The sequence below is a fragment of the Peromyscus leucopus genome, chromosome 2 (genome assembly GCF_004664715.2).
Source record: "Peromyscus leucopus breed LL Stock chromosome 2, UCI_PerLeu_2.1, whole genome shotgun sequence".
NCBI lineage: Eukaryota > Metazoa > Chordata > Mammalia > Rodentia > Cricetidae > Peromyscus > Peromyscus leucopus.
Window position 1 is genome coordinate 37,027,685 of NC_051064.1, and position 26,829 is coordinate 37,054,513.

At 36.3% G+C, this 26,829-nt stretch overlaps 1 protein-coding gene across 6 annotated transcripts in view; it reads left to right on the top strand.

Annotated features, from left to right (window-relative positions):
* Mms22l (MMS22 like, DNA repair protein) overlaps positions 1-26,829 on the top strand; it is a 134,883-nt gene that overhangs the window by 32,879 nt on the left and 75,175 nt on the right. For all 6 annotated transcript variants that reach the window (XM_028877988.2, XM_037202474.1, XM_037202475.1 and 3 more), the window contains 3 exons: positions 12,106-12,168; positions 20,430-20,549; positions 24,488-24,714. In XM_028877988.2, coding sequence (XP_028733821.1) covers positions 12,106-12,168; positions 20,430-20,549; positions 24,488-24,714 — 410 coding nt within the window. The remainder of the gene's footprint in view (positions 1-12,105; positions 12,169-20,429; positions 20,550-24,487; positions 24,715-26,829) is intronic.

The window sequence follows — 26,829 nt, forward strand, 5'->3', positions numbered from 1 at the left end:
AAAACATTCTTTTTTTTTCCTTTTCTTTTATTTTACAATACCATTCAGTTCTACATATCAGCCACGGGTTCCCCTGTTCTCTCCCCTCCCACCCCTCCTCTCCCCACCAGCTCACCCCCCATTCCCAACTCCTCCAGGGCATAGCCTCCTCCGAGGACTGAGATCAACCTAGTAGACTCTGTCCAGGCAGGTCCAGTCCCCTCCTTCCAGACTCAGCCAAGCGTCCCTGCATAAGCCCCAGGTTTCAAACAGCCAACTCATGCAATGAGCACAGGACTTGGTCCCACTGCCTAGATGCCTCCCAAACAGATCAAGCCAGTCAACTGTTTCACCTATTCAGAGGGCCTGATCCAGCTGGGGGCCCCTCAGCCTTTGGTTCATAGTTCATGTGTTTCCATTTGTTCGGCTTTTTTTTTTTTTTTTCAGTAATTGAGTAAAACCGAAGTTTATTATAAGCCACAGTCGTCCTAGGGACCTCCATGTTATATATATAGCCTCCATGGTTCTATGGGTTATGGTCTGATTGTTCTTTATTTTATATCTAGAATCCACTTATGAGTGAGTACATACCATGACTGTCTTTCTGGGTTTGGGTTACCTCACTCAGGATGATTTTTTCTAATTCCATCCATTTGCCTGCAAATTTCATGCTTTCATTGTTTTTCTCTGCTGAGTAGTACTCCATTGTGTATATGTACCACATTTTTTTCATCCATTCTTCTGTTGACGGGCATCTAGGTTGTTTCCAGGTTATAGCTATTACAAATAGTGCTGCTATGAACATAGCTGAGCATGTATCTTTATGGTATGAATCAGCATTCCTTGGGTATATGCCCAAGAGTGGGATGGCTGGGTCTTGAGGTAGTTCGATTCCTAATTTTCTGAGAAACCGCCATACTGATTTCCACAGTGGTTGTACAAGCTTACATTCCCACCAACAGTGGAGGAGTGTTCCCTTTGCTCCACATCCTCTCCAACATTGACTGTCATTGGTGTTTTTGATCGTAGCCATTCTGACAGGTGTAAGGTGGAATTTCAGAGTCGTTTTGATTTGCATTTCTCTGATGATTAAGGATGTTGAGCATTTCTTTATATGTCTTTCAGCCATTTGTGATTCTTGTTTTGTGAATTCTCTGATTAGCTCTTTAGCTCATTTTTTTAATTGGACTGTTCAGTATTTTGATGTCTAGTTTCTTGAGTTCTTCATATACTATGGAGATCAATCCTCTGTCAGATGTGGGGTTGGTGAAGATCTTTTCCCATTCTGTTGGCTGTCTTTGTCTTATTGACTGTGTCTTTTGCCCTGCAAAAGCTTCTCAATTTTGAGAGGTTCCATTTATTAATTGTTGTGCTCAGGGTCTGTGCTGTTGGTGTCTTATTTAGGAAATGGTCTCCATTGCCAACGCATTCAAGAGTGCTTCCTACTTTCTTTTCTATTAAGTTTAGTGTAACTGGATTTATGTTCAGTTCTTTGATCCACTTGGACTTGAGTTTTGTGCATGGTGACAGATATGGATCTATTTGTAATCTTTTACATATTGACATCCAGTTATGCCAGCACCATTTGTTGAAGATATTTTCTTTTTTCCATTATGTAGTTTTGGCTCCTTTGTCAAAAACCAGGTGTTCATATGTGCATGGATTAATGTCAGGGTCTTCAATTCGATTCCATTGGTCCGTATGTCGGTTTTTTTTTTTTTTACCAGTACCTAGCTGTTTTTATTACTATAGCTCTATAGTAGAGTTTGAGGTCAGGGATGGTGATGCCTCCAAAGGTTGCTTTATCTTATAGGATTCTTTTAGCTATCCTGGGTCTTTTGTTTTTCCATATGAAGTTGAGTATTTTTCTTTCCAAGTCTATGAAGAATTGTGTTGGAATTTTGATGGGGATTGCATTGAATCTGTAGATTGCTTTTGGTAAGATTGCCATTTTTACTATGTTAATCCTACCTATCCATGAGCATGGGAGATCCTTCCATTTTCTGATATCTTCTTCAATTTCTTTCTTTAGAGATTTAAAGTTCTTATCAAAAAGGTCCTTCACTTGTTTAGTTAGTGTTATCCCAAGGTATTTTTTATTATTTGTGGCTATTGTAAAGGGTGATGTTTCTCTGACTTCTTTCTCAGCCCTTTTATCATTTGTATATAGGAGGGCTACTGATTTTTTTTTTTTGAGTTGATCTTGTATCTTGCCACTTTACTGAAGGAGTTTATCAGCTGTAGGAGTTCCCTGGTAGAGTTTTTGGGGTCACTTATGTATACTATCATATCATCTGCAAATAGTGAAAGTTTGACTTCTTCCTTTCCAATTTGTATCCCTTTGATCTCCTTTGTTGTCTTATTGCTCTAGCTAGAACTTCTAGTACTATATTGAATAAATATGGGGAGAGTGGACAGCCTTGTCTTGTTCCTGAACTTAGTGGTATCACTTTGAGTTTCTCTCCATTTAATTTGATGTTTGCTGTTGGCTTGCTATAAATTGCCTTTATTATGTTTAGAAATGTTCCTTGTATTCCTGATCTAAGACCTTTATCATGAAGGGGTGTTGGATTTTGTCAAAGGCTTTTTCAGCATCTAATGAGATGATCATGTGTTTTTTTTTCTTTCAGTTTGTTTATATGGTGTATTACACTGACTGATTTTCGTATGTTGAACCATCCTTGCATCCCTGGGATGAATCCTACTTGGTCGTGATGGATAATTGTTTTGATGTATTCTTGGATTCAGTTTGCCAATATTTTGTTGAGTATTTTTGCATCAATGTTCATGAGGGAGATTGGTCTATAATTCTCTTTCTTTGTTGCATCTTTGTGTGGTTTGGGTATCAGGGTAATTGTAGCCTCATAAAAAGAGTTTGGTAGTGTTCCTTCTGTTTCTATTGTGTGGAACACTTTGAAGAGTATTGGTATTAGTTCTTCTTTGAAAGTCTGGTAGAATTCTGCACTGAAACCATCTGGTCCTGGGCTTTTTTTGGTTGGGAGACTTTTGATGACTGTTTCTATTTCTTTAGGGTTTATTGGTCTATTTACATGGTTTATCTGGTCTTGATTTAATTTTGGTATGTGGTATTTACCCAGAAAATTGTCCATTTCTTCCTGGTTTTCCATTTTTGTGGAGTACAGGTTTTTGAAGTATGATCTGATGATTCTCTGGATTTCCTCATTGTCTGTTGTTATGTCTCCCTTTTCATTTCTGATTTTGTTAATTTGGGTGCTCTCTCTTTGCCTTTTGGTTAATTTGGCTAGGGGTTTGTCTATCTTTTTGATTTTTTTTTTTCGAAGAACCAACTCTTTGTTTCATTGATTTTTTTTTTTTGTATTGTTTTCTTATTTTCTATTTCGTTGATTTCAGCCCTCAATTTGATTATTTCCTGGCGTATATTTCTCCTGGGTGAGTTTGTTTCTTTTTGTTCTAGAGCTTTCAGTTGTGCTGTTAATTCATTGGTATGGGATTGCTCCACCTTCTTTATGTGTGCATTTAGAGCTATGAATTTTCCTCTTAGCACTGCTTTCATAGTGTCCCATAAGTTTGGGTATGTTATACTTTCATTTTCATTGAATTCTAGGAAATCTAACTTCTTTATTTCTTCCTTTACCCATTGATGTTTCAGGTGGTCATTATTCAGTTTCCATGAGTTTGTGGGTTTTCTATAATTTTTGTTGTTGTTGAGGTCTAACTTTAAGGCATGGTGGTCTGATGAGATACAGGAGGTTATTCCAATTTTTTTTGTATCTGTTGAGATTTGTTTTGTGGCCAAGCATGTGGTCAATTTTTGAGAAGGTTCCATGGGGTGCTGAGAAGTGTTAGGGTGTTAGGATGGAATGTTCTGTAGATATCTATTAAGTCCATTTGAGTCATAACATCTGTTAGGTCCTTTATTTCTTTGTTAAGTTTCAGTCTGGTAGATCTGTCTTTTGGTGAGAGTGGTGTGTTAAAATCTCCCACTACTAATGTGTGGGTTTTGATGTGCGTTTTTTAGTAGTGTTTCTTTTATGACTGTGGGTGCTTTTGTATTTGGAGCATAAATGTTTAGAATCGAGACTTCATCTTGGTGGATTTTTCCCGTGATGAATATGTAATGTCCATCCTGGTCTCTTTTGATTGATTTTAGTTTGAAGTCTATTTTATTAGATATTAGGATAGCTACACCAGCTTGTTTCTTAGGTCCATTTGCTTGGAAAGCCTTTTCCCAGCCCTTTACTCGGAGGTAGTGTCTGTCTTTGAAGTTAAGGTGTGTTTCTTGTATGCAGCAGATGGATGGGTCCTGTTTTCTTATCCATTCTGTTAGCCTGTGTCTTTTTATAGGTGAGTTGAGACCATTGATATTGATGGATATTAATGACTAGTGATTGTTAATTCCTGTTATTTTTTGTGGTTGTGTTGTCCTTCTTTGGTGTATGTTGGTGTGGGATTTATCTATTGCTTGATTTTTCATAGATGTGTTTAGCTTCTTTGGGTTGGATTTTCCCTTCTAGTGCTTTCTGTAGGGCTGGGTTTGTGGACAGGCATTGATTAAATCTGGTTTTATCCTGGAATATTTTGTTTACTCCGCCTATGGTGATTGAGAGTTTTGCTGGGTATAATAGTCTGGGTTGGCATCTATGGTCTCTTAGTGTCTGCATAAGATTTGTCCATGATCTTGTAGCTTTCATAGTCTCTATTGAGTAGTCTGGTGTTAGTCTGATGGGTTTGCCTTTATATGTTACTTGGTCTTTTTCCTTTGTGGCTCTTAATATTTTTTCTTTGTTCTGTGTGTTTAGTGTTTTGATTATTATGTGGCGAGGGGACTTTTTTTTGGATCCAGCCTATTCGGTGTTCTGTAAGCTTCTTGTATCTTCATAGGTATTTGTTTCTTTAGGTTAGGAAACTTTTCTTCTATGATTTTGTTGAATATATTTTCTGTGCCTTTGAGTTGATATTCTCCTTCTTCTATCCCTATTATTCTTAGGTTCGGTCTTTTCATGGTATCCCAAATTTCTTGGACATTTTGTGTTACGACTTTTTTGTCTTTAGTGTTTTCTTTGACTGACTAATCTGTTTTCTCTATTGTGTCTTCAGTGTCAGAGATTCTCTGTTCTATCTCTTGCAATCGGTTGGTTATGCTTGTTTCTGTAGTTCCTGTTCGTTTAGTCAGGATTTCTATTTCCAGCATTCCCTCAGCATGTGTTTTCTTTATTGTCTCAAATTCATTTTTCAGATCTTGGAATGTTTCTTTCATCTGTTTAATTGCTTTTTCTTGGCTTTCTTTGATTTCTTCCCATTTTTTGTTCATTTTTTCTTCTATTTCTTTAAGGGAGTTTTTTATTTCCTCTTTAATGGAGTTTTTCATTTCCTCTTTAAGGGAAGTTTTTATTTCCTCTTTAATGGAGTTTTTCATTTCCTCTTTAAGGGAAGTTTTTATTTCCTCTTTAATGGAGTTTTTCATTTCCTCTTTAAGGGAAGTTCTTATTTCCTCTTTAATGGAGTTTTTCATTTCCTCTTTAAGGGAAGTTCTTATTTCCTCTTTAATGGAGTTTTTCATTTCCTCTTTAAGGGAAGTTTTTATTTCCTCTTTAATGGAGTTTTTCATTTCCTCCTTAAGGGAAGTTTTTATTTCTTCTTTAAGTGCCTCTATTATCTTCTTAAAGTCATTTTTAGGATTGATTTCTTCTGTTTCTTCTGTCTTGGTATGTTCAGGTCTTGCAGGTGTAGAATCACTAGGTTCTGATGTTGCCATATAGGTCTTTATGTTGTTGCCTGTATTTTTGCACTGGCGTCTACTCATCTCTTCCTCTGCTTGGTGCAGGTGATGTCTGTGTCTGAGAGTGCCTCTCTTGTTCTAATTTTAAGTCTTGGTTCACTAAGAGTTCTTGGTTAAATTGGTGCTATTGGGCTGTTTCTTCAGGAGCAGCTGATCTCAGTCGGTGAAGTATATACTTATGATTCTGGTGATCTGGTTTGGGCTGGGCAGTGCCTTCTTCTGTGTTCCCAGGTCACGTTTTGTTCATTCATCAACTCCTCAAACTGTAGGGATCTGAATCCTCTCCCGGATGTATTTCAGCTGAGCGGGGTAGTCTCACCAACACCTCCAGGTTTCGCAGGATCAGCAGCTGGGCCCTGGGTAGTCCTCAGACGGAGTGTTAAGATTCGTTCTGGTTCCATCCCACGGAGATAGCTTCTTCCCCAGGTGTTGGGGTTAGAGGCGTCCCTGTTCCAAGCTCTTGATTAAGAGCTTGTTTTCACTAGCTCTTCAGCAGGTAATAGCTCTGTTTCTGGTCTTTATTGCGACTGTGTTTAGGCTGCCGCCTGCTGGGCCTGCCTGTCTCCACACCGGGCCTACCTGTGTTTGGTTGTTGCTGCCGCCAGGCCTGTATCGAAAACATTCTTTTATGGTATTACTTAAAAATTTTGTGACTGAAACCACCTAGTAAATATATTTATTTGAAAACCTATTTGATGTTTTTAATTCCTGTATGTTTATAGTTTTTTCAATTCTCAGAAAATGACAGAATTATACCAACATATCTGTTCCATGAAATTCAGACTTCTGAATCAAGAGGATTGGCACAAATTCAAGGCTAGTCTAGGCTGCATAGTGAGTTCCAGGTCAGCCTGGGCTGTGGGGTGAAGTCCTGTCTCAAAATCCAGCCCTCTAAATAAAACAGGCAGGTTTCTAGGCCTCAACTCTGCAGATCCTTATTTAGTAATCTGATTTAAGATTTGTGATTTGTGAATCTTTATGATTTTTGAAAATATTCCTTAGTTTCAGTCTCTGTAAGTATGGCAACTCATTCTCTATGCTTACTGTCTTAGGGTTTCTGTTGCTGTAAAGAGACACCATGACCACAGAAACTCTAAATAAATTAATTGGGTGTCTTACAGTTCAGAGGTTCAATCCATTATCATCATGGTGGGACATAGTGGTCTGTAGGTGGACATGGTGCTTGAGAAGGAGCTAAAAATTCTACCTCTTTGATCTGCAGGCAAAAGGAAATGAACTGTCTCACTGAGTGTAGCTTAAACATAGGAAATCTCAAAGCCCACCCCTGCAGTAGCACACTTCCTCCAATAAGGCCACAACTCCTAATAGTGCTACTCCCAATGAGCTTATGGGGCCAGTTACATTCAACCTACCACACAGATGAAATGTGTTCAGGCTTGCACTTTGGAGCATTGAACTAGATGATCTCTGAGATGTCATCTATGGTATCTGAATGTTAGGACTGATAGTATTGTAGCAATAGGAAGGACTCTAGAGGTCCTCCAAATAATCTCCTTTAATAACAAAAGTTCTTTAAGGAAATCTCAAGATAAAGTAAGTTAGTGCTGTAGGAGGTTCATGTGCACCTCAGTATGGCAATTTAAGCTGCCTTTTTTTTTTTTTTTTGAAATCAGTAGAATGAACTGACACAGATGAACTAACTGCATGTCCTTTGGTTCTGTTCATGAGAGTTTGCCTTCCTGATACATAATAAATACTCAAATTTTGGCAGTTGTCATAATTTCTTTTATGGCCCATTTATTAATTTTTTGTGAAATAGTATGCTAATGTTTAACATTTAATTATTAGAATATTAGAGCAACATTAAGAACTAAAAAAATAGCCTATAATTCTGAAGTCTCAGCATAAGCATTTTTATTTCTCTTCCTGTTCTACATTAATTCCTCTGAGAACACATTCCTTGTTTTAACCAGTGTATATAAATGGTTGTGTGTGTGTGTGTGTGTATACTTTGTCAAGCACTTCTGAGTTGTATTAGGTGTTACAATAAGTATTCATAAGAGGATCTATATGAAATACATTGTTCTTTGTTTCAGGGAATATGCTTTTAGTGTATTAATACTTTTTTGAACTGTAGTAACCTGTAGTGAGTGCTGTATTTCAGTAGTGGCTGGTACTTACCCTAGATAGGCTTAGTGTTGTTCAATCATTGCTGTTACAGTGCACTGGAGGTTTATTCTGAGAACTCTGGAAATGATTGCTTTATTAGTGTGCAATCAAGATAGTAAATGAATGTGTCTTTGAACTGTGTTCTTCTGTGTTTTTCTTTTGCCAAAATACTTAAAAATATTGTTTAAAATCTTATTTATGTGGAAGATTTTTTAAAGGAAACCACATTTGAAAATGGAAGCTTTTCTGTGATAAAAGTAATTACAATATATATTTATGTATGTGTATATAAAATAGAAGTTGCTTTTAGATGTGTAGTCTCAGAGTTTCTAATATTTCTGAACTTTGTTATGGCTTTTAAAGAAAAAGTGTAGCCTTTCCATTAGTAATAGTTTTTATTCGATATGTAAATGCACATTGCATTTACAGTGTATTTAATATGCCAATATTATTTAATTTTTAGTGTGTTAAAAAGTAGGAGAGGAAATTATATATCCATTTCACAGGTAAAGAAGTAGAGATACATAATGATCAAGGGTTCATTTTACTTTGTCTCTTAGATAAACTTGATTTCTTTTTTTAAAGAGTTCTCCAAAAGATTGACACTTATAAGTAGATCTTTGGTGGGATAACCAGGTGCTCCAATTTGCCATAGGCAATCTGTTTTATGCTAGCTGACATTTAATTTGATTTTCAGTTTTATTCCCCAAGTTACCTTATTATTAAATTAGATGATCATTCTTATCTATTACTATAAAGGCATGTTGGTTGATTCCTTCAGAGCAATTTTAAATGGATGTTAATTTGGATCTGGGATACATTTAAACATAGATTTGAAAATTGCCTTGATGCTCTTTCCTCCTTATGATACGTTGATGTTGTCAGCTATCCCGTAGAAAGTGGTTATATAGTAGTGTGTTGTTTTTCCACTAAAGAATACTGTGTGAAGGATGATAAGTAATAATGGTTAGTTACATGCTTTTCACTGGAGAAATATTGTGGACAAAATTAGATGTGTTAACTTTTAAATGTGATGTTTCAACTTTTCCCAAAGTTTGATATGAATTCTTTACTTTTTAAATAAGTTTTAGATATGATTTTTAAGTTTGTGTAACTTGGAGAATTAATTCAAAAATTAGCCAATATCTTTTTATAAGTCTATAAGAAAAATATAGTATCCCAGTTCTCACATTAGAAGTTCTAGCTTTTCATTCATTTCTGTTCAGTGTTGTCCTCTCAATCTAGGTGGGAATTTGTTATTACCTTACAATCCCAGTCAGTCTATTTTACAGCCAAACATTGTTTAAAGATGTGAATTACTTTGGGCATTGCAAGGGTCAATTGTAACAGTGTGTTTTCTGCCAAGAACACGAGGTAATCATCAGGCATGCTCCTTTTGAAGGATTTGAAATGGCAACCAAATAAAAGCTATGAAATGTAATCTTAAAACGAGAGTTGCACAGGTCCAAATGTAGTCATCTGGAGGTGGAAAGTGAGTCTTTCTGTTTGTGTGGGGCTGGTACCTATAAAACTTAAACGGGCACCTTGCTTTTCAATAATGGAATAAAAAATAGAAAACATAGTTCCAGGTTGATGACCCCTACATGACTTGGCTTTAGAAATTTCATATGTGGGCATTATTATGGTGAAATTATATATAGGAACAATGCTATCATGCTTAAATTAGCCTGTGGAAGTAATACATGGGGTTTTTTTTGTTTTTTTTTTTTTGTTTGTTTGTTTTTTTTGGTACTATATTCTCTTATGTTGGATTTGGGCATGGTAATTACCTTTTTTTTTTTAAGAAAGTTTTCCTTTTTATTTATTTGTATATCTGTACATGCATGTAAATATATAAGTGCAACTTGCTGAGTCTACTTAATGATGCTTGTATTTATGTGCTTTAAGAGCTGACCACTTGCTCTTTGATAACAGATCAGGTGTTCATCCCTGGGGAAGACCAACTCTCCCTCCTAGCAGTCATCAGTTGCTTGTAGCCCTTTATCTAGGAGTGGGTCCTTGTGAGATTTCCCTCATCCACCTCTTTCTTTTGATACATAGTTTAATTTATTTAGATTATAGCCATCATGTAGTTTACATTGTTCAAATTCTTTGGGTAAGAATTACATTACTCTGATATTCTTGTGATTTAAATGACTTGATAGGACAATTGAAACATATTCATTAGCATGATCCAGTTGTAAAACAAAAATCTGAATTGTGTCAACCTTGTCCTGTTCCTGATTACTTACCTGCCCTTGGTGGTGACATTTTCTTCTCTTCATAGTGGTCTACTAACTGTAAGATGAATAAACCCTTCCCTCCCCAAGATGCTTTTGGTCCCCAAGTGTTTTCTACAGCAGTAGAAAGCATATAAGAAGTACATAGGGCAGAGAACAGGTGTAGTACCAAATGGGGAGTTTCGTTTATCCTTTGTCTAGGAGTCAGGGCATACTAATGTGTGACGGTATTCACAGTGTATAATGACCAAGACTTTGCTCCATCTTCAGTGTTCATAGTTGGACCTCCGTTACAGAGATATGACCTGTTACTGTTCAAGTAGTTGATCACAGTCTCCAGGCTAGATGACCCAACGTCACACTGTTTGTCTGTGGAGCTTGATCAAACCCTGCCCTAAGACTCCGTAGTTATGACCGGCCTCTGCTCTGTCATATTCTCAAAGTAATGTGGTAGGTCTCTAAACCAAGGTGTTCCTTTCAGGCTTTGATAGTCTGATGACTCAGAGATGAGTGATTTGGTTTTTGTTTTGTTTTGCTTTTTGCTGGTAGTAACTAAGACATTGCTTTAGTAATTGTTACATAACAAAAAAAGGTAGTGAAATGAAACAATACATATCTCACTCGTAGTTTCTAAGAGTTGGGAATATTTTTAGAGCATTATCTATATGGTTCCTGGCTCAGGATCTTACATGAAGATTTAGTCAAGTTATCACTTAGAGGCAGTTCCTGAAGGCTTAATTGGGATTAGATTTAATTTTGGCAGAATATATTAGTTTACTATTCTGTGGGCTTCAGGTCTGCTCACAGTAGGGATGTTTCCTTGGTTAAATTAGCCGGAGAGTGTTGTCAAGATGGAAGCTTCACAGAAGTGACATATTGGCACTCATTAGTATTGGTAGTCTGTTGATGAGCATTCCCTTTATGGTGGGGGAGGGGACTATATAAATGATTCAGACCAAGAGGCAGAGACCATAAAAGGCCATCTTAGTTGCTGACTACTGCTGTTGTGCTACTTTTAGTTTGGAAGTACTTACTGATTTAGTGTAGCTAGCACTTTATATGAATATTTTCTAGCCTTTTAAAAATCACAATTAGTGAACACACCTTCTATTCACTACAGTTTATTTTTATAAATATAATCATGTGATGGTCAAGACCAACTCTCTGTGTAGCTCTGAGTGTCCTGGAACTCATAGACCAGTCTAGCTTTGAACTCAAAAGAGATCTGCCTCCTAACTGCTAGGATAAAAGGCTTACACCACAAAGGGCCTTATCTTTGCTCTTTAGGACTCTAGCTTTGGTTTTTGAAGTTTAAATTAGTTTTCACACTTTTTCTGCATTAGAAACTACTTGCTTGCTTTTGGAAGTGCTTTCTCCTTGCTTCTGGTTTTGACCACTGTCCACATATCTCAGTCTCTAAGAACTGAGTATTCTGAGAAAATATCCTCCAGGCTTTCCTGTTAGAAAAGTGAGATTTTGAGAAACTTTGTTGAAGTCCACTGTAGCTCTCTTCCTTGCAGCACAGTCATGCATAGAATTGGAATATCCACATAGATGACCAGTTGTTAAATAAAAGCATTACCAAGTTTTCTTTATATATAAAACTACATTAAAGTTTTAATTTAATAAGATATACCATCTTTGGGATATTGCAAATAAAATGATGGAAAATCTCATGTAAGAAGGAGAGCATGGAAGACTGGCATGCAAACTTATAAAATACATATTGCTATATCTTTTTTTGTTAGGTTATATGTAATAACAAATTAAGTATTTAAGTCATGTATAAACCTATACAAGTACTACTTTTATAAAATAAGACCAGATATGATTAGAATAGTTTTAAATTTATTTCTTCAAGTATGTCAGCTAAGATTTACTGTAAGAAATTACAAAGGTATTTTAACAATGGAGCTTCGCACTTGTACCATAAATTTAAATATGTGCATAATAAAGAGCAGCAATTTCAATGCAGCCATATTTTTCTCTTTTCAGAGACAGATGGAGTCAAATTGGAGCTTTACTGAAGAACTTTTGAAACAGTCTGTCACTGTTCAGGTATGCCGCTAAAGTGAGGCATTGTAGGACTTCTGCATTTTATAGTATAAATTTTACTTACAAAAATCTAAGCAAATTTAAAAATGATTTAAATAACAGTTTATTACAAATCTGAGATTTTTTGAAGGGTCAACTCACAGTAATTCATATTAAATCCTTAAAGATTTTTATTTTTAACACTGAATTTGTCACTTAAAGGACAAAGATAATTATCTTAGTTGGTGACTTTGAAAGAATGTATTCAAAATAAGTGGGAGATGCTTCGGAGTTATAAGCCATTCCTTGACTGTATGATAGCAAGCCAGGCGACATGATGAAGGAGATAGTCAGTGGTATTGGAAATGCAGCTCTATCCTCCTCACAGCAGGAAGGTGACTTGCCTTGCTGAGCAATTTGTCTTACAGGCTTGAATCCTATTCTCACTGATAAGGTCCTCGTTTCTGAGCACTCATTTCATACCTTATCATTTTTCTTTCCGCAGAGCTGTTAATGTAGTGCTTCATGGCCCAGAGGTCAGACTTGACCTCCTTTAAAATAGTTTTAAATATCCTGTTCATCTCCTCTTTAAATATGTTGTAGTTCTGAAAGTTTTATAATGTAAGGAACCTGTTATGGAAGGTTGTGATGTGGAATATTTTTTAATTTGGGAAATAGATTGCTTTTCTGTTAATGAAGATTATTTAAAACTTAAAGAGGCATAAATAATAATATAAGAAGATGGCTTTGTGTGTGTATGCTTATAGAAGTATATATATCTAAGCCATCTCTTCAGAACGAAAAGCTGAATATTTAAAAACTGTAAATGGTTGAAATTATATGTGCTGTCTGTATTAACTGTATGTGACCATTAATGTTTCTAGTTATCATAAGAACCTTATCAGTTATAAGCTAGATGTCTTGTAGAATACCAGGGAATTAAAGATATCATGAGAAATGCTTTAACCACTGTAAAAGCTATGTTTGCTTTATATTTTCTTGTATAATTTTAGTTGTCTTTCTCTGTTTTAAATATATTGATTTAGTAACACTTTACATGTATTATTACTGGAATATAGGAAATCAGGGAGTAATCATGAAATAAGAAATAGATATTGCATTGGTCATTGTCATTTTTATCAGTTACTAATTCATTCTTTTATTTTTAGAATTTCATTTATGAAACTGTGTTTATGTCATTCCCCCCTTTCAGAGTCTTCCCCACTCAAGTTCATACTTGATGACTCGCAGAGCTTTCTTCAGACCAAGTACAAGTAACTTCAGTAAAGTCTGAATAGTGTTATATTTCTAGTAATGGTTCTGACATCTGAGTTAGGAACTGGGAGCTTCAGTTTCCTAATTAAGTTGTAACTGAGTGTGTGCTTGAAATTTTCTTCCAGCCCCTTTTCTCTCTCTTTCTTTTGTATTTAACAATTTAAAATTTTCATAAAACCATGAATTTACAGTTTTTGAGCTCTTTATCACAGACTGTTCCTTACATAGACACACCCATATTGGTGGGACAACAGGAAAGAATTTGTCATTGGTCTCCTTTCTGTAGAAATACTTGCTTTTAATTAATACTTCACTTGCTCCTCCCTCTGGATGTTGACTCCCTGTAATTTAAGACTTTTTTTGACATTTGGGGATTAGACCCAAGGCCTCTGCTTGCTAAGCAAGTGCTCTTTCATTACACTAGATCCTTTTCCCTAATCTTGATTTTAAGTACATATTTTCACAGCATAATTAGCATTTTAATGGTGGCAGTTGAAATTGTTTTTAAGATTTAAGATAGCTTATCCTTAAAAAACGATTGTCTGAGCCAGGCGGTGGTGGCCCACGCCTTTAATTCCAGCACTCAGGAGGCAGAGGCAAGTGGATCTCTGAGTTCGAGGCCAGCCTGGGCTACAGAGTGAGATCCCAGAAAGGCACAAAGCTACACAGAGAAACCCTGTCTCGGAAAAAAAAAAAAAAAAAAAAAAAAAAAGAAAAGAAAAACAAACAAAAATCCAGATTGTCGGACAAATCATCTCAGTTTGCCTGGCCTGGGGTTTCAGTGACCAAACCAGGAAAGTTCTGAGCAAACCAAAATGAGTCTGTCCTCTTGGAATTATTACTATTTCAAGACGCTTTCTCCAGCAGGTTAGGTCTTTCTAAGTCAAAGTAATATCTTTCTGTGGAAGAAGTAGTCCTGCAGTAAAAACAGTCCTGGATTTCTCTGGTGTTTTTTCAGTGTTACTGTATCACTATTGCATCAAATAATATTCAATAAGTAAAAAGGAATACTTGCTGGAGTTCTTAAGACTAATTTTGTGTGTGTAGGGAAGCTAAGTGGTTATTAAGAATTACTACATTTTGATGGAACTCCAGAAGCCCACACCCATGCTCTGAGGTGTGTCTTTCTTCTAGAGCATCTCACTTTCTCTATGTATCTATACTTATAGATATGTAATTTGTTCTTAAATTGACATGTCTATATGGTAACCAAACTAAAACATTGAATGCTTCATTATCAAATGTTTGTCCTATGAGACATGCCCAAATTTAATATGCCTAAATTTCATTTTTCAAAATAAGGCAGGAAGACATTCTTCTATAAAAGTCTAAAGTAACTTTCTGGAACAAATATATTAAAAGAGATATAATGGTGAGAGTCATCAGATAGCCCTTGCTCTGGCTCTTTTCTCTCTCTTTTTCACACACACACACACACACCATACACACACACACTCTCTCTCACTCAAAACATATCCCTGAGATTGGATAACCACAGGGCTTGTTAAAAGTTTAGGAGTTGAGTAGCATGCACAGTATGCCAGCCTAGGTTTACGGCTATGTGGGAAAGGGCCCACAGGTCTTCTGGTCTATTTAAAAAAAAAAAAAAAAAAAAAAAAAAAAAACTAATCAAGGGGCATAGATTTCCATACCTTATCACGTAGATTTGGAGCTTAAAATTCAGCAAGTAAAATGTGTCTCCTTAAAAAGTCAGATTGTGAATCTTATTACATTTGTTGTGATCCTCAGGAATCAGCATTTAGGCCAACAGTGGTATTTCTCTTTGGCAAATAAAATGTAATTAATGCTAATGATAGTCTTATGCTAATAATCCTATGTTGTGATATTGTGTTTACATTTTACCCCTAAGAGATTTAGGCTTTGAAGGGTTAAGCCGCTTGTGTAGGTTTGGCCAGCTAGCTAGGAAATGTCAGGATTTGTATTTGAATCATCACATACAGTTTCTAGATATATGTGGAAAGCACATCTGTGTTCTGTAGTATTATTATTTCCCTCTGCAGAATGTGATGAGGAATTAAGGTAAAGAAATGAGTAAACTCAAGTATTTTTAGGTATTTTCACCTTTTAGGTCTCTCGTGGTTATGAACTTGAGTGAATATGTCCACTGATTCCTCTATTCCTATCATGTCATATATTCTTGCCTTAACTACCTGGGCCCGAAGACTGACGAGTCTCTTCTATCTTTAATTTAGCTGATGAACAATACTTTTCTTTTTAAAAATTAACATCCCTTTTTACCATTTTAAAGAGGTTTATTTTTTTTTTCATGTATTGTAGCTTGATTTCTAATTGGTCTTAATAATAAAAACCTGGAGCCAGATATCGGGGTAAATGCTACAAAATCAGAGAGACAAAAGAGCAAGCCACAGCCATCACCTCTTGCCTTGCCAACTCCTCAGCCTGAAAAAGACTGAGCTACTGTCTCCTCCCACCTTATATTCCTCTTTCCAACCAGCCATATCACTTCCTGTCTCCATCTCCCTAGCTGGGATTAAAGGCATGAGATCCCTAGTTCTGAGATCAAAAGTGTCCTATCTCTGCCTAACTCTGTTTCTCTTAGACTGGATCAAACTTGGTGGCCTTGAGATCCTTCTTTCTCTGCCTCCTAAGTCCTGGGATTAAAGGTGTATACCACCACTGCCTGGCCTCTATGGCTAACTAGTGGCTTAGCTCCACTCTGAGATCTTCAGGCAAGTGATCACAAACAAAATATCAACACATTGTATATGTTTGTGTGTTTATTTGTACTGTGTGCATGCAGGTGCTCACAGAGGCTAGAGAGTGTTAGATCCCCTAGAACTGGAGTTACAGGTAGTTGTGAGCTGTCTTCTGCTGTGCTGGAAACTGAACCCAGGTCTTCTGTAAGAGCAGTATGTGCTCTTAACCACTGAGTGAACTCTCCAACCCTGAACACATACTTTTTAAGAGAATTTTAAAAAAATATGGGAAATGGTTTAGAATAAAGCAGTAGTTGGTATATAGAATGTGAAAATATAGAGTAATATAATGAATGTTCTATAATTGTAAGCTTTGAAAAAAAGGCCTTTTATGTATCACATTCAACTGACTTGCCTATCCTTCCAGAACAAGGAATAATATTTTGAAGAATTTTTTTTTTTATCTATAGCTACTGAAGGGCATTTTTTTTTAACTTCAAAAAGTAAAGAGATCCCCTTAAATGCTATATTTAATTTCTTCACTGTTGTATACAAGAAGAACATAGGTTCTGGACTCCAAAAGAATGTAGATCAAATCTGGCATTTGCTAATTGTTCTCATTTTTTCTTGCTCTTGATAGAGAGTAGTTTGTATAACAAACTTAAGAGGTGTACCTTTCTCTTCACCTTTCCAAACTACCTACCTTTTTTTGGACTGAATATACTTTTTGGATATTACATGCAAAACATGTTTCAGATTCCAGATAAACCCTTCAAGATGAACTTTATAAGCCAGTTTGTTTTGCCTTGATCACAAAATAAAAATAGTATACTGTAACTCAGCTCAGTATTATGCTGTGAGCTTCAATATGAGCTTAGATCTACATTTACTTTCATAACAAAGAGTTACAATGTCGGTGATGAACCTGTTGGTTAAATGAATGTGCAGGCACCTAGTAGAAATTGTCTTCCACTCAGTCTTAGATTTGTTTCTGAAACATTTATGAAGCCTCTTTATGAATGAGACATTGTACTGTGCCTTGAAGGCATTATTCTAGGCCTGAGAGAACTCATAGACACTTGAAATATGTGAGACAAACTTAACTCCCTCCTCTGTAATTAGTCATTTTTGTGGGTTTTTTGTTGTTGTTGCTGTTGTAGATTATACAATAAATATAGCCGTTCCCTCAGAAATGTCTTTTATTCCTAACTCTTCCTTAAACTCTGTTTAAATCTGAAAAGACTTACCTATCCTCTCCTACTCCATCTCTATCATCAATTGGATATTGCTGGAAGAAATTAATTATTCCTTCTTACTTGTCCAGCTTTTAAATTCTTGATCATAAGTGTCAAGTGGCAGTCCACTCTAGAATTTTTGCAACACAAACAAGGACAAAACTAGAACAAAGACAATGAATTCTAATGACTTAAATTAGAACTTTTCTGTAGCACACTATCATAATCTATACCCAGACCACTAAACTTAGCATCTGCTTGGTACTTATTGAGAAAATCTACCAGGTAAATGTAAACTCCTCTGTCTTTGCAAGTTTGTGTCTTCCAACCTCCAGAAGACTTTTCTTCTGTATAGAAAGTATTACTGCTTCTTCCAAGAACTGGTCTCCTTCCTTAAACACCATATAGGGTAACTTCTCATTTGTTCAAGGACTTTCTTTATATTTCCCCATTAAAATATATTCTTCATCCCCTTTTATCTCTTCAGCCACCCATGATTGAATTTCTGACATGTCCAAAGTGTTCTTATCATAGGCATCATTGACTTGCATATTGTTAAGTGTAAGAGTTCTTATTTTTCCTTATTTTTCAACTTGACAATAATATTTAACCCTGGTCACCATTGGTTTTATTTGAAATACTTACCTTGGTTTCTGTGATAACCAATTTTCTTACCATTTTATTGGCCATTTGTTTTACAGACTTTTCTATATTCCTCTACTCAGTATCTGTTAGAATTAAAAAAAAAAAACCTCTATTGTTAATTTATTCCTCGTTTTTATGTGTGTTCTTTACGTTACTTATTGTACCTAGCCTCTTAGGTCTAAAAATTATTAATATGATGTTAACACCCAGGTGTATACTAACAACTTTTGACTTCTCCCCTGAGCTTTATTGTGTACTTAGCACTTGCTTGTGGATGCCCTGTTCATTTTCCCTATTAACTTCTCCGTATTCTTTGCCACAATCCATTTTAGTTATTCTAAGTTGATATCCTCCATTGTTTCTTTACCAATCCTATCTCTAGAGTTGTTCTCTTATCCCAGAGTTGGAGCTTTGCGGAGTTACCTCCTTCCTGGTACTTCTTTTCTGTTCTCATTGCCTGTATCCATTCTCCATGCATGATTCAGAGTAGCAGTTTTTATATAACCAGATCATTTTGCTCCTGTGATTATATACTTCCAGTGACTCTATGACATGTTTAATATAAAATCCAGATTCCTTGTCAAGACCAGTAAAGTCTGAAATGAGATACAAGCCTTCAAGCCCAGCCTGTCTCTGTCTTAAGTCTTGTAATACCACACTGACTGTTAGTTTAGGAACTTCTCACTTGTTTTCTCTGCCTTTCCTGCTTTTCTTCCAGGTTTTCTATTCTTTGGCTCTTCTTTTAGTCATTTAGCTCAAATGTCTCTCTATAAAAGGCTTTTGAATCCTTGACACTCAGTCAAAGTATGATGACTAACCTTTGCTACTGAGAGAATAAAAAAAAAAAAGAAAGAAAGAAATAATAAAAAAAGAAGGACATGACTGCTCCTAGGTATGGTAGAGGAGAAAGTTTATTGTAGATGAAAGGGAGAGCACAGCCAGAGGCAGGAACATCTGGGAGAGTTTAGAGTGAGCATGTCCAGACCGAGCTGGGCCATGTGAGTGGATGGGGGAGGGGAGGAGGGAGAGGAACCGAGGGAAAACCTAGGTCAAGAGCCTGGCCAAGACTGGCATAGCCAAATTGGCTGAGATATATAGGGGCCAGAGGAGCTGGGAGGAGGGAAGCCCAACCCAGCCCAGTATCTTGGCTGGCGAGTTTAGGGTAGAGGGCAGAATATGCCAGCTATACCTTGAAATAGGTAGGGTCCGAGGGATGCTGGGAGAACCTGGCAGCCAGCTTCTGCTATGATATGGGTACCTCAGCCATTTGTCCTCAGTTTGAGAGGTAACAGTGACTGCCACATGTCCTTGCTTTGTTCATGTTTTTCACAGTAATTAGAATTGTGTGAATTCACTTAATCTGTTTGAGTGTCTAGTTTTCTTTTCCTCCCTCAAACGGTAGGCTCTGTTAGTACAGGTACTCTGATTATTACTGTAGATGTCTTGCCTTAAAACATGCCTTGTATGTGCTGTACTAAATACAGTTGTTGAATGACTGAAATTCAGGTGTCATTTTAAAAACAAAAGTATCTGGCTATTTCATCATAGAAGATTAACTTATTTACCATTTCTCCCTTATCTTCTAAAAGATTTAAAAAAAATAAACAAGATAATACTCTGCCAATGCTGTGATCTTATTTATTTACTTAGTATAAGGATGAGACAGGGTCTCTCTATACAGTCCTGGCTGTCGTGGAACTCTCACTGTGTTGACTAGGCTGGTCTTGAGCTCAGAGAGATCTGTCTGCCTCTGCTTTCCCTGCACTGTAATCTTATTTTTAAATATTGTTACTATATTTATTTATGTGTGGGTTTGTATAATGTGAATGGACACACATGCGCCATGACCTGTGTATAGAAGTCAGAGGATGACTTTCAGGAGTCAGTTCTCCCCTTCTGCTGTGTGGGTCCTGGGGGTCAAACTTAAATTGTCAGCAATGGCAGCAAGTGTCCTTACCTTCTGAGCCATTTTTCAATCCTCTAATAATCTCCCTCCCTCCCTCTTTGTACTAGGCCCTCCTGAAAGTTAGACAATGCTCTACAACTCTGTAACTTCCCAGCACCAATCCTGTGGGGTTTTTTTTTTTAAAGAACAAATATAATCCTGTGAAAGAATTTAGTTAAATTCTTAAGTATGACCAAGCTTTCTGAATTTTTTTGTGCATTTTAATTATTAAATTATTTCATACTCTTAGATTTCTTTTTTGTTCTTTGGGTTTCTAACATCAGTTTTCAAACATCTACTCTATGTTTTAAGTAACTGAATTACAGAGTTTCCATTATCTGAAGATGCTAATAATAAGTTTTGTTTCCTTTATGAAGATTGAGAATGACCATGATTTGTGATATATACTCATACTCTTTTTAGTGCTTGGTTTTTCAGCACATTATCAAGTGATACATTATTCGAGCCATTTACTACTTTATGACTTCAGGTTTTTTATTTTTTTAGGATAGTATACTAGAAGAACAGTTACGAATGTATCTTCACTGTTGTTTGACACTGTGTGATTTCTGGGAGCCAAACATTTCAATTGTCACCATTCTATGGGAATATTATAGTAAGAACCTGGTAAGTAAATAAAATATGGATTTGCTCTAGAAATTTGAAATTTGCTTATGATATTTGAGGGGCATTTTATAATTTAATTATGAGAACTATGAAGTTTTTTAAATACTAATTTTTATTTGGAATAGGATGTGGCTTGCAAGTGGTTTCATTTTTTACAAACATTGTCTGTAGAGATCTGGCATATAGAGTTAGTACTTAGTGTTCCTTTTCTCTTGAATGGTAAGCAGAGTAACCAGAAGTATGGGATTCTACAAATTACAAATCTTCATTTACAAATTAAAAATAATTTTTAAACTTAAGCATGATTTATTTTTATTTTATATGTATGAGTATTTTGCCTGCATGTATGTTTGTGCACTGTGTATGTGCAATGTCTTCAGAGGCCTGAAGAAGGCATCAGATACCCTGGAAATGGAGTTACAGGTGGTTGTGAGTCATCATGTGGGTGCTGGAATTGAACTTGGGTCCTTTGGAAGAGTAACCAATATGCTTGACCACTGAGCCATCTCTCCAGCTCCCCTCATTTATTACTATTTTGTAATGCTTGTACTTTGACACAATTAATGGGCACGCTTGGCGGTGGTGGCGCATGCCTTTAATCCCAGCACTCAGGATCTCTGTGAGTTCAAGGCCAGCTTGGACTACAGAGTGAGTTCCAGGAAAGGATCCAAAGCTACACAGAGAAATAGGCACTGTTGTCCACAACAAGAAACAATCTTAATATCCAGGTAGCTTTTAAGCAAGTTGGTAGGTATATACAGTATATACACACTGGAAAGGAAAAAGTTAAAGTACCATGTATCATAGAGGAAGAAGCTGTTAGTCCCTCTGTGAACCTAAAATATTGTGTCTTTTAACTTGACCTTGGGGTCTTTCTAGTCCAGAAAGGGTCTGGGCTGAAGGTGCAGTGTAAAGAGATGCATGGAGATCTGGGAGAGCACTGTCCATTCCTGTTGTGGTGCCTCTGGAAGGACTAGATGACTGTGGAGAACTTGTCCGTGAGTCTGGATAGACTGACTGGTAGTCTGAAGGGCTGAAGATGATGTACAATTCTGATCTATTCAAGAAATACTGGAAAGCTACACTATGATAATTGAATAGTGTTTGACAATGTTGTTTATGTAAACAGATGGGCTATGGATGAATTAGTAATAGTAGTAGTGTACCCAAATAATGTGGCTGAGAACTAAAAGAGAAACTGGATTTAGAAAGCAGGAAGAGTTGAGAAAATAAAAAATTCAAAGAAGTTTAAAGAACTTAGTTACTTTTGTGAGCTTAGAAGAGGGTGCTTGGGATGTTTGAACTTTCAGATAAATAGATAACTTATTTCTCAGGATAGAAAATGGTAATGGAAGGTATTCTAGCAAATACAAAATTTTTATTTGTACATAGAGCTTATTAAATAAGAAAATTTTGTGTGAAATACATAGGCTGGTTGGAAAAACAACAGCTTTTTTTTTTTTTTTTAATGTGTCTAACATGAGTCAGGAGTATCATGTCATAGAAGTCTTGGGAAATATTAAGTTAGCAGAGTGTCATAATCCAATTTGAAGTATCTCCATTGCCCAGAGAATGGAAATTCCATCATAACAAAAGAGTAACATGAAAGCATGGAGTAACCTCACTTCTAATAATCTGGTTTATTAAGAAGTGCTACAATTATAAAATCACCATTTTGTTTGTTTAAGGAAATAAGGCATCTAGACAATAAACGTTAGTGTTTTTTAAAATCAATAAGGGAGAAGCTATTGGAATCACTAATGTAGATAGGTTGGCCACAATCTGACCAATCTTCACATTACAGAATGTGTGTGTCTCTTTTTGAAATGCAATAGGAGTTACTCAGTACTGCCAATAGTACATTCCAGCCAAAACCTTTAATATGGTCAAGCTATAGAAGGAACACAGATGTACTGAAATGATAGGTATCAAAGAATGTTAAATGAAGAGGTGAGAACAAATAGGATACACTGTATATGTGTCTGAAATTGTCAAAGAACAAAATCAATGAAATAAAACTACAACAACAAAAAATTGGTAAGTGACCATAAAGGGATACAGAAACAAGAAACTGTACAACTAATGACCTGATATAAAGAAAGGAATGGTATATGTGCTTGGTTGACATTTGTACATGCATATTTATTGCAGCACTATTCACAATAGCCAAGTTAGGTAATCAGCCAGAATGTCTGTAAGAAGGTGAATGGACTTTTGTGGCCATTGCTAGAGTGGCAGCTGCCAAATGAAGTTCATTTTCTTTGTGATCCGACCAAAACAAGTACCACTATTCACATTTAGGAAAAGATTATGTCTTTCCCATTCTGCAAAGACCTGAGACAGAAATACAGTGTTTGGTCTGTGTCTATCCAAAATGCTGATGAAATTCAGGTCTTGAAGGACACTGTAAAGATAAGTATATTGGCAAAGTAGTCTACTTTACAGGGGGAGTCATCTTCATTGGACTGATAAACACAGGTGGATACTAATGGCATGGCTGTCTGTATGACCATTTGCATCAGCAAAGTGCTCACTAGGAAAAGATATTTAAAAAGTCCTTGAATAGAAAATGAAATAAAACAAAGTAGGGAGGAAAAGGGCAAGTATAGGAAATAAACCATTAAGAAGATGCAGGAGTAATCATATATATAGCTTTTATGAAAAATGGCTTTTATAAAAGAAACTGGATAAAGGAATTTGATGTATATACACAGTGGAGTTTATTTAGCCATAAGGAATAAGAACATTTTGTGTATTTGGAGGAAATGGATAGAACCTGGCATCATCATGTTAAGTAAAATAAGCCAACCTTAGACAAATGTCTCATGTGTTCTATCATACATGGAATCTAAATTTATCAGAAAAAGGCATCAAAGTAAATGGGATAACCAAGTGACTAGTCATAGAAGAAAGAGGGCAATCAGGGGAATTGTATAGGATCAAACACATGTATGGTGGTTAAGATGAGAAATACCTTCCATATTCTCAGGCATTTGAATATTAGTTTCCTAGTTGACGGCTGTTTGCGTAGGTTTAGGAGGTATAACCTTGCTGGAGGAAGTTTGTCACTATGGACAAGCCTTGAGATTTCAAAGACAGGGCCATTCCCAGTTCTCTTTCTCTACTTCCTGTTTGTGATTCAGGCTGTTAGCGCTGAGTGTTAGGCCAGCCACCATGCTCGCTTGCTGTCGCACGTCTCTGCCATGGTAGGTGCTTTCTCCACTAGAGAGGTGGTTCTCAACCTTCCTAATGCTATGACCCTGTAATACAGTTCCTCATGGTGTAGTGACCCCCAAGCATAAAATTATCTTTGTTGCTGCTTCATAACTGTAAGTTTGCTACTGTTATGAGTTGTAATGTAAATATCTCCATTTTCCTATGGCCTTAGGCAACTCTTCTGATAGGGCCTTTGGACCCCCACCACCAAAAGGGCTTGCAACCCACAGGTTGAGAACCACTGCTCTAGAACAATAAGGCAAATAAATCCTTCTACAAATTGCCTTGATTTTGGTGTTTTATCATAGCGATAGAAAAATAATACAACATGCTATACATATATGAAAATGTCATAATGAAATCCATTGTTTTGTATAATGAATATATATTAAGTGTTCTTTATCCAAAAAATTAAATGGTATAACAGAAACATTGGGAAACATGGAATAAATAGGTTTTAAGGGTCATTCATAGCATATTTGGATAGACCAACTGCTAAAAGCACATTTGGGGAAAAATACAAAATTTGAAGACCTTCATGGTCTCTGTTTTTGTGTATTTTTTTTTTAAAATTCTGGGATATATATGATAATTACAATCTAATAAAAATATAATTACAATGGATCAAACTTTTAAAGCTATTAGTATTTGCAGCTTTCACTTTATTTCGTAGGAAACATCTATAACAGCTATGTTGTGCTTTTTTTTAAATTTTTATTTAGAATAGCTCCTTCAGTATTTCTTGGCTTCCTTTGAAAGGACTTACTAATATGATCAAGTCACCCTTGTCAATGCTTACAATGGTGAAGACCTGCTGTTGTGATAAACAAGAACCTGACCTGTATAAATCCAGCAGCAGTTACATCATTTTTCTTTGCATTTTGGCAAAAGTTATTAAGAAAGCAATGAAGAACAGTGGCCCTCATCCTTGGAAACAAGTTAAAGGGAGGTATGTGTTGTATAGTACCTTTCTATGTCATAAGTGTTCACCAGTACATTTGGAAGTTTTGCTATTTATATTTTTAAGTTGTAGTTAGAGTCTTTGTACATTTAAAATGTATTCCGTAACCTAGGATGCCAAAATTTTTTTGTCTTGCCAGTTTGCTATAAAGAGGAACAAACAATATCCATAAATTAGAGGATTTCAGTTTCTTACTCATCTAATCAGTGCTGAAAATTAGAATTCTAGCAACAATTTTGGCCACAATTAATTGTGATGTTATGTAATCCTTTGCTTAGTTTATTAAAAGTGGTAGAATTTTTGTAATCTTTCAAAATCTTTTCATGGTACATTGGTAGCTGTTAGGTTCTTGGTTAAAATTTTTGTGTTCTTTGAACCCAGCAGTTTCAGTGCTGCTTCCTTAAATGAAAATTGACCAGAAGCTAGAAGAATCACTCTATAATGTTCTCATTGGGGATCTGCCACTTTCCATTCTAGTTTGGTTGTGTGTGTGTGTGTGTGTGTGTGTGTGTGTGTGTGTGTGTCTGTGAGTTTTCTTTTGTTTCTTTTATTTTTGGGTTTTTTTTTTTTGTCTTTTTGTTTTTTTTTTTTTTCAGACAGGGTTTCTCTGTGTAGCTTTGCGCCTTTCCTGGAACTCACTCTAGTCCAGGCTGGCCTCGAACTCACAGAGATCCGCCTGGCTCTGCCTCCCGAGTGCTGGGATTAAAGGCGTGTGCCACCACCGCCCGGTGTGAGTTTTCTTTGTTTAATGGATATAATCTGTTTGTTTTTCATTTTCAACTTCCATGACTACATGGAAACCCCTTTTTAAAGCCTTTCTTCTCGTATAGAAAGCACCATCTGGTACCTCCCCATCTTGTTTGGTAATAAGTTTGGGGGAGAAAATATTTATCTTTGTGATAAAATGTTTTCAAAAATTGTTTAATGAGCTGAATGTGGCCGTGTACCCTTCCAGTACTTGGGAGGTGGAGAGGTAGGAGAATTGTTAGCTCAAGGTCATCCTTAGATACATCAAGTTCAGGATCAGCAAGACTTCTCATACTTATATATTTCTATGAAAGTCTTAATACTCATAACTCCATTAATTAGGAATTATTGTAATTCACTTGGTAACATTAATAGGCTAGTTCTATGTATTAACCACTATAGTGGGGATAGTAGGGGAAAAGGTTTTTACTTGGTGGGAGCACATTAGCTCTTATGTAGTTACATTGTAAATGAACACGCAATCTCTGTGTGCTTTAATTATCTTATGTCCTTAACAACCAAGTAGAGAAACTACAAAACTTTAGCAATCCATGAGTAGGAAGTCAGGATGAATTGCTTTCTAATTCTAAGCTCGTGAGTGTTGAGGGAAATGTATATAAGCTATTAGGTTATATTAAGTAGTTTGATAAAAGGTTACATTTCTTAATGGATGGCTTAGATATTTGAGCACTCATAATTTTTTTTTTTTTTTTTTTTGGTTTTTTCGAGACAGGGTTTCTTTGTGTAGCTTTGCGCCTTTCCTGGAACTCACTTGGTAGACCAGGCTGGCCTCGAACTCACAGAGATCCGCCTGCCTCTGCCTCCCGAGTGCTGGGATTAAAGGCGTGCGCCACCACCGCCCGGCTTAATTTTTTTTTAACATGGGTAAAAATAACCCACCTCCTTGAATTTTCTTAAGGTACAAAATAAAACCCGCTTTTTCTGAAGGGTGGAGGGAAAATACTTAAGAAAAGTTCTGAAATATTGTTCAGTTAAAATTTCTGTAAGAGCATATGAAAGTGTATTTAAAAGAGTGTGTATCTTAGATTTCTGTTGCTGTGGCAAGTGCCTGAGGGAATTGTTTTTTAAATAGGAAAGGTTTGTTTTGGCTCTTGGTTTTAGAGTTTCAGCCCATGATCCATTAACTCTGTTGCTTTGGTTGAGACAGCACATCCTACTGAGATTACATGGCAGAGCCCAAACCATTTACTTTGTTGTCAGGGAACAGAGATTAAAGAGTGACAGGAGGCTGGTGTCTCAGTAAGTGCCCCAATTCCTCTTAGCTTCTCTCCTTAAGATGCAACTACTTTAGTGCACTTTACTACTGAACAAACTCAGACCTTTGTGGACATTTTG